Source organism: Drosophila erecta, unplaced genomic scaffold (genome assembly GCF_003286155.1).
Source record: "Drosophila erecta strain 14021-0224.00,06,07 unplaced genomic scaffold, DereRS2 tig00000055-arrow-pilon, whole genome shotgun sequence".
In the NCBI taxonomy this organism is placed as follows: domain Eukaryota; kingdom Metazoa; phylum Arthropoda; class Insecta; order Diptera; family Drosophilidae; genus Drosophila; species Drosophila erecta.
Genome location: NW_020825200.1, coordinates 5,369,188 through 5,381,614, shown reverse-complemented (window position 1 = coordinate 5,381,614; position 12,427 = coordinate 5,369,188). Strand labels below are relative to the sequence as shown.

General features: G+C 40.5%; 1 protein-coding gene across 4 annotated transcripts in view; it reads right to left on the bottom strand.

The window, feature by feature from the left end:
- The window catches only part of LOC6541299 (nesprin-1), a 105,338-nt gene that overhangs the window by 86,893 nt on the left and 6,018 nt on the right, over positions 1-12,427 (bottom strand). For 3 of the 4 annotated variants that reach the window (XM_026978388.1, XM_015159848.2, XM_001968739.3), the window contains exons 1-2: positions 7,211-9,803; positions 554-615 (exon numbers count right to left, since the gene is read on the bottom strand). In XM_026978388.1, the coding sequence (XP_026834189.1) occupies positions 554-615; positions 7,211-9,110 (1,962 nt within the window). In that variant the 5' untranslated portion in view covers positions 9,111-9,803. Of the gene's footprint in view, positions 1-553; positions 616-7,210; positions 9,804-12,427 lie in introns of those variants that run through there. The other variant, XM_015159854.2, reaches the window with a different exon arrangement.

The window sequence follows — 12,427 nt, the reverse complement described above, 5'->3', positions numbered from 1 at the left end:
AAAAGATCAAAAACCAGAAGGAGAAGCAAAAGATCAAATATGAGAAGCAAAATGATTAAAAACCGAAAACTTGTGGCACGAAAAAAAGAAACAGAATTTAAAAAAATATAATATTATACATATCAAATGCAATCGCATAATACAGCTTCAAAATCTTTTCACTAATTTACTTGACAATGACAAGCCCCAAAAAAAACAACCTTCAAATTTCACGCATTTAATATCTGTTATATCACAGATCTCCGAACAAACACTTTTCGCTTATTATTCCATCATAATTACTGTACAAATAAATACGCTTATCACGCTTAAATTACGATTTTGTATTCAAAGTGATGGACACGTCACGCCCCTTAACCCATTTTTGTTTTCAGTGAGTTTTGGTTAGTTTTTGGCACACTCAAAAAAACCCCTTCACGATTGGTTTATCAAATGCAAATCTATATGCAAATTCCAATGCCACTTTGCTGTAGACAAAATTCATTGGCAGTATACCCAAGACGAATGGCAAATCGATTGAGACTTTTCAGGGGGATAGACAAGATAGACTCACCTTCAATAGGTATGAATTAATCCAATTAGTGAATGTCTTCTTCTGCACACGTTCTTGCTCCTCTGAAAATGTAGAAAAGACGAAGAAAAGGTAAATGTCAGTGAATGGCGAATACATTTCGTTCATTTGTAATTAATTGTTAAACAAGTGTCGGCAGAAAAGAAAAACAAGAGACTTAAAGGCGAAAAAAGAGACATGACGATACTAACAAAGATACCGAAACCAACCGATAAGATACATTTCTTCGTATGCATGGGTTGTACATCCCATACGAGTATACACCAGTTCTTCGTTTTCGTTTTTACGTTGCCTGATGTTGACTTAATTATCAGTTAAGTCGGTGTATAAAACTAAATTAACACAATGACATCATGCTTGCTTTCGCTATATTATCGCAAAAGGCTTATATCCTCAATAAACTCTACAAAGTGAAGATCCAGTCAAGTACACTGTAAATGAAGTGGAAAGCTGTGATTCGTCTACAGTTTAATTTTTTTTCCAGCTACTTAAAATCAACAAGCATTCCTTTGTTTTTCCCCTTATTAATTTTAACTTTTGAACAATTTATTTGATGATTCAAATAATGTAAACAATATTTCAAATTTCGTTGACCCTTCCACATGCGTCAAAAGGTAGACCGCAAATTGTAAACACGAATTCTCAGATTGACTTAAGCAAATATTTAGCCTTTTTTTGCGTGCCTTAATTACCTCAATTTCATTCTTTAGCCGACAAATGGAAATAATAAACAAGGCGTTTAAAACATCAATTTGTAAACAATTATCAAAATAAACACAAGAGAGCGAGAAAGAAACGCATTAAGCGTAGTCATTATGGAAAAGTGCAGTCGAAATGGAAATGAATATGCAAAATGGAAATGAAAATGGTGGCTAGAAGCAGCTGTCTGCTGAAAATCCTATCCACACCAGACCAAATCCAGCCCATTGGGAATTCAGCTCCAAGAATACTTGGCCCAGTGCGTGGTCTATTCGCTCCCTGGCATTTGGCCAAACGCATGCCAACAATATGAAACGAAAATAGATTTCCCGTAATAAATAAGAAATACTAATTTCTCGAAAATGGAAAATTTCTACAGTTAGACAAGAGGAATGCTTGGAATAAGAATTATTACATAAAATAAATCGAGGCTACCATGAAAGCGTCAAACGCTTAGCCAATTATCAAACAATTTACAAAGTAAGAGCGAACACAAATTGTAATAATTAATTTTAAATGATCCCCCACAATTTGGTTCTCTTATGTTTTGCCATTTCTCGAATTGAATTTCATTCATTTATTGCGAGCTGAGTGACGCAATTTCTGAAATGTTGACAAAAGATTATTTAAATAGAAATTAGTTCAAGGTTGCGCAATTTGCAAAGCAACTGAAATTCGTGTACGTATACTTTATACATTAATCTTTCTAAAATGAAAGAAATAGTTTAGCCAACATTTGGCAATGCCAAAAACCCACAAATTTATGCAATTAGATGAACTTGATGCAAGGTAAGGCATCAAATCCTAACCTAATGGCCATTTTTATGTTCCTTTCAGACACGTTAAAATCATCTAATGGCCTGTAAAGATTCGATGTAGCAGGTCCAATAATAAATTACCACAAATGTGGCATTTTAAATTGGGTATTTATTTGGGTAAAAACATTGTGGTGGTTACAGAAAAATATAAGTTCTCCTGGCCTCAAGTTACCTCAAGTTATTTAATTTTCTTATATAACCCGTTTTGCCTGTTCATATATACCTAATTATAATCCATGTGTTTTTAATTTCGAAATAACTCGTTTGAACTAATTTAATTGACATCTAAAGCTTTCGCGGAATTATAAATTTACAATTGATTGCACTTTTATTTGTTTATTTATTTATTTTTAATATCTATCGTTGTCTTTCCAAACAATTAAGTTGTTTTGGCCAAAAACTCCTCTTCAAAAACTCGTTTAAAATTAACCTGATATTTTTGGTAAGGAATCGTGAATGCGTTGCGAATATATTAACATAACTACCGCATTTGGCAAACTGAATTAATTTTCTCTAGAAATCAAGTTGGCTGCTTTGGTTGTATTTCGGTCTTGGCCTGTCCAAAAATAAATGTACATATATGTACGACACATGTTGATTAGTTAACATTTTAGTAAACCATAAATCATGTGAATTTTTGGTAATTGTATTTTTTTTTAGCAGCTGATAGCTGATAACAGAAAAATGCCAATTACTGCAAAGATAAGAAATAATGCACTCGAAGTAATGGAATCTGATAAGAACTTAAAGTATAGCAATATGGTGCACATGATGCAGGTCAAGCTAATCAAACTAAGTGCTTAACTTTCTAAACCAGTCAGATTACGCAATCAAATAACAATTTTTAAGGTACTACTCCAGAAAATGCTGACTTTAAAAACTTGAAGTGATGTTTGCTTTTATATCAAGGAAAAACTTTCCTATACTACGAACCAAAAAGCGAATAGTCTATAATTAAGGCAAAAGCTAATTATAATTCAATTTCGAGTGATTTGCTCGTTCAAATATTTAACAATTTGACTTTCGGAAATAAAAGCTATATCTAAAAGTAAAAGCATAAATATTTGATTTACACACCGCGTTATGCGTAAAACAATTAACAAGGGGCAAAATCAGGCCAGGGAGTAACGTTCAAGTTGAATGACTTTTCAGGTGTGTTGAAATCAATTTCCATTTCAATAATGATGTATGAAATGATTACAAGATCCCCGAGGCAAATGATCATTTTAGATTGTCCAGAAATTTCAGAAGCGGTAAATCGGTTTCTTCTCACAATTCTTCTGCTTCGGTTGTCGGTTCTTCTGTTCTGTTTCCCTTCATCTTATGAATGGTTCAGTCAGTCAGTGAGTTAATGATGGTGATTATAATGATAAGTCGGTAGATTGTTATTTATGTTTATTTCGCTATTCTTGCTGTTTAATGAGCGCGTTAAAACGTAGGGGAAATATTAAAAATGGTACACAGAAATTCTTAGGAAATGCCGTAATGAAAACCTATGGCTTTCTTTCCGTTAATTATAATTACCAATTACCAAAAAAAACTTAACAAAAAGAAGTCAAGTACTGAAAGGGCAGTCAGCTGGTTGTACATTCAACTTCAGTCGCCCATTTGTCTGAGTTGGCCTAGTTACAGAACATAAATAGAAATAGGAAAGAAGTGTTCGGTTAAAGTAGTCTATTTGCCTTCACGCATAGCTAATTGTTTTCCTGCCCTCCCAAAATAGAAAAAAAAAACACCAAATACGATATATGTTCCTGTGCATTTGCATAAACAAAAGGCAATCGTTGGAGGGGAATTGGTTCTAGAATGCAGGCCATGTTGGGTTTTTCAACGGAAGTGCGTCGAATTAAATGTTTGGGTCTTTGCGGTAGTGAGTTTCCACGATACAAATACTTATGTTTATTTGCTTAATTATTTGGGTTAAATAATCAGTGGAATCTTTGGCATTTCTTAAACCTTAGTATCTGTCCAGCTACTGGAACTAAGCTGCGCTACATCATTCGGAAATGCCATTCCTATCGCAAAAGCCCTCCCAAAAACCCCTTAAAATTATCTAAACCTGCACTGACACCAACTTAGTTGATTACACTCCAAAGTTCGTGCCACTCGATAAGGTATTTTGATATTCTACCAAATCGAAACACTCACAATGCTGACCTTCCCATTGGCAATCAACCATGTGATGAACACTCCAGCATAGGCTGCATGGTTATTAAAGCAACTGTTTAAATTTCGCTTAAGTTTAAACTCACATTTCAACGCAGTACAGTGAAACCCAGCGAGGTGTGTCGACTTGCACTTGTTGTTGTCACCTGCGGCGTCAAGTGAGCAGCAAATACGAGCATGTTGGTGAATATGTCGCATAAATTGCCAGCAGTCAACATGTTGAAGAGTCTTATAATAGTTACTTAACTTTACGCTCCATTGCCTACGACAGGTTTACAGCACCCCCACCCATTTGCTGGTATTTCGCAGATACTCGAAAATATTAGATGCAAATACGATACGGGGGATTCATACATATTGAAGCAGAGTCAAGTGGTGGCATTGCGTCATAGTTAACTATACGTATTCTACGTGTTTAACTAAATGTTTATTTATTTTTGTCATTTATACAGCACATTAAACCAACAGATAACCGATGGCCAACACTTAAGACTAAATGATTGAGCGGCAAAAAAATTAGAAAAATAAATTAGACAAAAAAAACCTCTTTTAAAACAAAAAGATGATTTGTTTGCATCTCCAGAAGGGATCTTCAAAAGATCTGCCCACGAGCAGAACTGAAAACTGAGGAGGAGGAAGCCACGAAATTAGGAATTTTTAATTTTTTTTCAACCACATGAGCCACATCTTGAGGGGAAAATGGGGGAATTGGCACCCACTTCCAAAACGAATATACTTTGTGGGTTAAGAGCGAACTTGTGGGAGCTTCAAGTTCGGCTTGTGTGCAAACTTGATTCGCTTCTTAATTTACAGAGCTCAGCTCGAATGTCAGCGCGAGGCGCCAACTTCTCTGGACCGCATTTTAGGCATCAATTAAAAGCCGCTAAACTACATGAACTATAAATATTGGTGAACTGACAGATAGCGACAATACCAGAATCAATAAATAACTCGGCGATGATCTCAGTTGTACGGCTGCTGTTCGGATTGTTCCGTTTGTGTGGATTACTTACAATGTCGTACCTTCTGAGATAACGCTAGCTGTCACTTGGTTTTGAAAACATTTTCATTGAGCTTAGCTATCAATATCTCTCATAAATCATCTTATAGTCAAATTCGACTTTGAATCGCGAACTGATGTAGCTCAATAGCTGATGTACCGCAAGCCATGTCATAAATATGGATAGAGTTTTTTGTTTTCAATGGGCTTTTTGCACAACCATTAAAATGGAATTAATGATAATTGCTGGGAAAGTGAGGACATGTATTGAAACCAAGTCAAGAGCCACCAATCAATAGTTTACTATACTATATCCATGTGAATGTCATCAATTAGTGAATGCTTGACGTACTTTTGCTGCCTTATAAATTTATATAGCGCCCTGTCTCCATGTCGCTCTATATGATATGTCAGATATTGTGTGTGACTGGGTCTGCCAATATGGTTTTACGGCTCACATTTGGGCCAAATTTAGCTGCCCTGTCAAGCAAATTTATCGAAGCATTCGAAAAGTTTGGTAAAACACGCAACGTCAAAATATTGGACAGCCAGCCGTTATGCTGACACTGACGATGATCCGAGAAGAGAAAAAATAATACTTTAACTCACGCAAACTTGATTTATGCTCGCTAATTGTCATATGAAGACATCTATTCCGAATAACTAAGTGAAAGGTTCTGTCTTCAAATGGCTTAAAATATTATTTTATTTTTTTTATTTTATTTTAAATTTATGATGATCCCTTATGATCAACCTTATCCCAGCTCATAAAAACTCATATGACAAACATGGAAAATCAATTTCCACAAAATACAGTTCCTGCAAATAGGACTCTTCCCTCCGATATCATCATAAATTAAAGATAATGCACACAAAATGCTCGTATATTAATAATACAAACAACCGTCAGTCAGGGCATATCTATAGATATAAATATGTGTCTGAAAATATTTGCATATACCACAAGTGCAGCCCAAAAATTGCGCCAGTCATTCGGGGACAGACTGTTCGAACCACTTAGATCAGCTTATTCAAGGAGGGCAAGACAGACCGCCTGCCAGACAGCTAATTGGTTGTTGTGCTAAACATAATAACAGCCTAGGAGGTCACATAATAGACAACTATTCAACAACCCAACAATCCAACAATCGAACATCCAACCCCATCAATCTGATCTGGGGGTAGTTCTGCCTCGAGTGCTTTTCGCTGCCAATAATTTTCCCTTTTTTTGCCCCGAGGCAAAAGGAAAGGAAAGAGGTAACAAACTGCTTGCCAACAGTCGATGGAGTGGGCCGAATACATAACAAACGCACTGTGCGCCAGTATATAAATAATATAAATCGCCAGATAGTATAGAAGTTCTGGGCGCGACCAACCGACCGACTGACTTATAACGACAGCCCCAATGAACACAGCCCGCTAAACAAGTTAAAGTTCGAATTGCTGCGTCTCAAAGCGATGGATGATGTCATTTCGGCAGTTTTTATCGATTTTTTTTTGTGTAATAATTAATTAAGCATACAAATGTCTCTCGAACCAGGTGTAACCACAAAGTTCCGCCGCCTGACCTTGACATTCTATAGGATATTCTATAGCTTCTGCCCCGTTTATATTGTTTTCCGAACGGGCAGTGCAATTTCCGTTATCTGCGGACTACAGGTGGTGGGGTATAAACCTTTTTAAGATAAGATCTAGCTTAAAATAGGCCAAATTGGGGATTAACTTGGATGTATGATGGTAGATAGGGCTACAAGGAATGTGTGTATTTCAAGAGCTTTATATAACATGTTCTTCCTCCTAACTTTCATATCTGTAAGTATTAAACGAATACTTTAAGAATGATCCTTTGGGATCGAATAATAGCAGATGTCTGACTTTTTAAATGTGCCCAAGCACTGGACACATCTTTCCAACACATTGTGGGTATATCCCATCCGTACTCCTCCCGATTTTTACCTCGTTTCTCCTTGATATGGCTGTCGTACTGGGAATTGCTGCGGGCGTAATTGATGGACGCCATGGTGGACTGGAACTCCTGGTATTCCTGGTCGCTGGGTGATTCGTTGCTGCGGCCACTTTGCGTTGCCAGAGTCTGATAATCCTGGCGCAGACTCTTGCTGAAAGTGCCGATGCCACTAAGGGCGTGGGCAGCTGACGCGGATATGGATGCGGATGGGGTTACTGCGGACGCGGACGCTGATACGGATACGGATGCGGTTGCCGGAGTGGTGGGACGCGTAGGCGTGGACACAATCACTATGCTGCTGGCGGGTCTGCCCTCCGTGTCCGAGTCGTTATCGATGTCGATATCGTTGTCACTGGCTTGTGATTTCCCGGTGTGTATTTGCGCGATATTTCCGACGACCACCGGCGACGTTTCGATTAATTTACGCGACGTGGACGATGAGGAGGTGGCGGAGGTCGAGGATGAGGTTGAGGTGGACTTGGTCGTTGTGCTGGTTATCGTTTTGTGGCTTACAATTTTCCGGGGCTCTTCCGTCGAAGAACCGCGCAATTGGCACGTTGCAGCTGGACTAACTAGAGTTTTCGGACCCGTTTGCGGTTGCTCCTTCGTGCCAATCGGCGTGGATGTTAGCATTGTCTTCGTGGCGCCGGCCAGGTCTAAGTCCCTTGGTCTTTGGGGTGTTAAATCCTGGGGGCTGGTGTGGTTGCCGCCACCCACCTGGACAGTTGTTTGCTGGTACAAACGCCGGCGGGGGTTGCTACCGCCGACGGTAATGTCAATGTTGCCGGTTGCCATGGCCACTTCCTGCCGACCGAACGACAGGTCGGTCTCGTCCCTCGTCTGATTATCCTCGGTTAGTTCGCTTTCCTGCTCCAGTTTGATCAGTATCCTGCGTCCGCCGGCGGTTAGATCCACGCTCCTCGGTGGCGTAACACTGGATCGCTCGCTGGAGTAACTGGAACGCGACCAGGACGGCGAATCCCTGGGCGATACATAGCCCTCGCCGTGGCGATAGATCTTCTCCTCGGCATAGCCACCATCGCTGGTCATCGAGGAGGTGATGATGGTCCTCACACCGTCCGCAGATGGAACCTCCCTTACCGTACGTTCGCCCTCGAGAAAGCTTTCCAGTTCCTTGAACTCCTTTTTCTTGGTCCTTCGAGTGGTTCTTAGGGTCACATTGAACGGCGCCAGGTGCTCCTCCACATTTCCGTGCTCGGCACCGGGACTCATGCGACTGGTGGTGCGCAGGGTCACATTGAAGGGACTCGCCACCTGGTCACTGGTCACCTCCACACGACGCGGAGGAGTGGTGTGCCGCAGCTGGACCTGCTGAAAGGCCAGCTTGGCTGCCTCCGCCTCCGCCAAGCCACGTTGCCTCTCCTGGCGCAGCCGGCGCTCAATCTCATGGACATCAATCTCGAAAGGATTCTCCGCATCGTACTCATCCTGGTCATCGACCAGACGCAGCTCGTCAGAGCTCTGCTCGGCTGGACGCTTCACGGGGCTGGAGCCATCCGACCAGACCTTTTCGTACTGGGCCACCTTTTGACGCAATCTCTGCTGGTTGGGCGATGGAGCAGCAGCTGCTGCTGTTCCTGCTGCATGCTCCCCCAGAATAAACTCTTCCACGTTGGAGCTACTCGAGGTGGTTAAGGAGGTGGTGATGGTCTTCATGTAGGTCCTAGTCACCGTCGATGTCTCCAGCTGTTGGCTCTCCTCCTCCTCCAGCACCTGCTCTCTTGAGGATTTCTGCTCGTGCGCACGACGCCGGCGAACAGCTGGGACTGGAGGCACGTCATCGCCTGCGGCTGCTCCTGCTCCTCCCCCGCCGGCATCTATGGTTGTTGGATCCATGTGCTTGGATCCTGGTCCTCCACTATCAGCCATAATGGCATTGATTTCGCTAATAGACCCTCGTCAAGCCAAATTGTCATCGGTCACGAGTTTTTCGCAGCCAAAAGAAACCAGCCTTTAATTCGTGTCCTTTTTCCCCCGCTCCACCACTTTTCTCTCCTTTTTCGGCTTTCCACCAAATGCAGAATTGATTTTTCTCACGCAACGCACACTCAGACACACTCACCGTGTGACTTTTCACCGAATTTTCCTTATTGAACAACCCCTGAATGGCCTTCAGTCTTTAATTTTCGGCCCACGTAATTCAACTTTAATTTTCCCAAATGCAAATACACACGCTTCTTCTCAATTTTTTTATATTTAACACTTGAAGCTTTGGGCTTTTTGGGGGTTTTTATTGCGCCACACTCAATGCCAACCGGAGATTATCTCACGCAGTTAGGTAAGGAAATTAGTATTTCTCTCGCAATTCTTCTCACTGCCCCCCACCAAAGAATGATGATGGGAGAATTCGAGGGCTTTCGGCGTTTTTATTACTTTTAACTTTTATTTCAGTTTTGCCTGCTGAACACATAGCCGGCTATATCACATTATTGTCCGGCGACTTGGCCGCTCCGCGTTTCCAATCCGCAGTCGTAGAAAGCCGGTTCGATACTGAACCCAAACTCACAAGCGTTCAATGTGCTACGCCTTGTCCAGTCCAAAAAATTGCGAGAGAGCAGCTCCATAGGCATAGTAATCGTAGTAAAGCTCAGAGTCTGTGCTCTCCAGTGTGTGTGTTGGTATTTTGCTTCAAAATCGAGAGAGAGAGTCTTGGAGCGGTGTGGTCGAAAATCAGAGAGAATCAGAGAGACTTAAAGCGGGAGTATACGCAATATTTCGTACGACTTTTGTTGGATGTTGTTGTTTATCACGTACTCTCCGCCTTTTAACCGACCGCCTTGTTGTTGTTTGGGGTCAGTGGCGCAGCAGCCGGCTTTTTTCAAGGGGGTGAGGTTTTTTTTTGGAGAAACATTTTAGGGCTCCGAGCAAATGGAACAGCATGTTACAAGGTTAACGCTCTTAGCTTATAAAATCCCTTGGTTTTTAGCGATTTAGTATTCCATTGATCTTATCACTTATATACCTCTATTTTCTGGGTCAAAAATTCTTAATATCAATCTGCGTGTTAGAAATTAAAAAATCATATTATCAAAAAACCTTTTTATTTTAAAAAGAACTTTAATTTCAATTAATTTACCCATCAAAAAAATATGTCTTTGTTATGTACTTGCTTCACTTTAAAGACTACTAGCTGTAAAAATCATATTAAATGTCTTGCTACCCAACGACGCAAATTAGTTCGTCTTTATAGGGTGGTAAAGTTTGGAACGATAAGAGTTACCCATGTTCTCCCATTTCTTCCAAGCTCTCTCCCCCTCTCTGGCGCTCCCTGTCTACCTTTCTCTCTCTGCTCTTCTGCATGAATGGGTGGCATTTGAGTGCTTTGGTTAAGTAGCGCCCTTTGGTCTCAAATCGTAAACCTCTTGCCTTACACCTTTGCTGTGTGACATCATGGAGCGTGAGAAAATATCAATTACACAGCCCTTGGCTGGTGGTTGTTTATGATTATGTGGACTATTACTACAAGCATAAGGTACAGCCCTGATGGATCGTTTTACTAATATTTACAGAATCTGCGATATTGAGAGAGGCTGAAAATATGGGTCAGCGCATGGCAAAGCTCAGCTTACAGCGGCACTTAATGAAAGTCATTCATGGATTGGAAACCAAAACAAATGTGGCTTATGTAATCAACGTAAAGTTATAAACAAGTTTGCCGTGTATTTTCAAGCTGGGCTAGACTAATGACGTCACGCTGTGGTGATTGCATTGCATATGATACGTGTATTTGTACATTTTTATTGTTGCCGCGCCGAGAAGTTGGCCCTGAGATATAAAGTTGCACTTCAAATGGACTAAAGCAATTTGTTAGCAACGCAATTCAATTTGTTATTCATAGACAAATTCTAATTCCAAGCTGGACAAAGGTCAACGGATTTTAATAATTTCGAAAGGTAATCTAGTTAACAGAAATGCAGCCATTAACCCTAAAATTATGAAGTATATTTCTACTTAACAGCTTACTACAACAATGTTGAGATTAAGCATGCGGCTTCCAGAGACATAACACGCAGCGCAAGTTTATTTCCAAATGTTGCCACGCCCACAAGCCGCCCAAAGTTGCCATGGACCACATTTTTGAAAAATGTTTGTATATTTTTTTAATTAAATTTTTTTAATTAAATTAAATTTCTATCGATTTGCCAAAAATAGTTTTGCCACAAATCGCCCAAAAGTGTCACGCCCACACTTTTGAACAATTTTGGTTTTTATTTCTTAATTTTATTTGCAATTCTTACCGATATTCCAGAAAATCTTTCGCAGTTCCACTAGTTGAGTAACGGGTATCTGATAGTTCGAAAATCCGATGCGTGCGATGGAAGCTTAGGTAGCCCGTTTGAGAATCGCAGAGGAGGGCTCTTCGAAGTTCTGCAGCTGCTTAGGTAGCCCATTTGAAAAGTGCACTTCGAAAATCCGGTGCGTGCGATGGCAGCTTAGGTAGCCCGTTTGAGAAGCGCAGAGGAGGGCTCTTCGGAAATCCGATGCGTGCGATGGCAGCTTAGGTAGCCCGTTTGAGAATCGCAGAGGAGGGCTCTTCGAAAACTCGAAGTTCTGCAGCTGCTTAGGTAGCCCATTTGAAAAGTGCACTTCGAAAATCCGGTGCGTGCGATGGCAGCTTAGGTAGCCCGTTTGAGAAGCGCAGAGGAGGGCTCTTCGAAAACTAGGTGCATTCGATTACAGCTAAGGTAGCCCGTTTGAGGAGTATATACTATATACTATATAGTATAGTATATAGTATACTACAGTCGACTATAGCATTTTTTTTTTTTTGCAATTTTATACATTCCTTCATGGATTCTGCTAATTTCACATTGGCCACTCTATAATACTTTTACTAATGGGACCTTTATTATAATGACTCAAACTTGTGATCCATCCACACACTCGACCGCCACTTGAAATATCGTGTAAAATTTGAATATTAAAGGCATCCCCATAAAGATAAAAGTAAACATTGGTGGCAGTGGCAGCTGGCCCCCGAAAAAGTGGCGTCTTCTTGAGAGAATTCACATGTTCAATTTGATTTAATAGCATTATTTTGTTTACAAGGGTGTGAGCCACTGTGCGGGTTGTAAAATTTAAAGTGGCATCTACTTGAAAGGCCATGGGTAATTCGGTTGTAACTTAGATATGTAAAAACATCCATATGTAAAAACATTCAATTAAAAAAAACAAGAACAAGAATT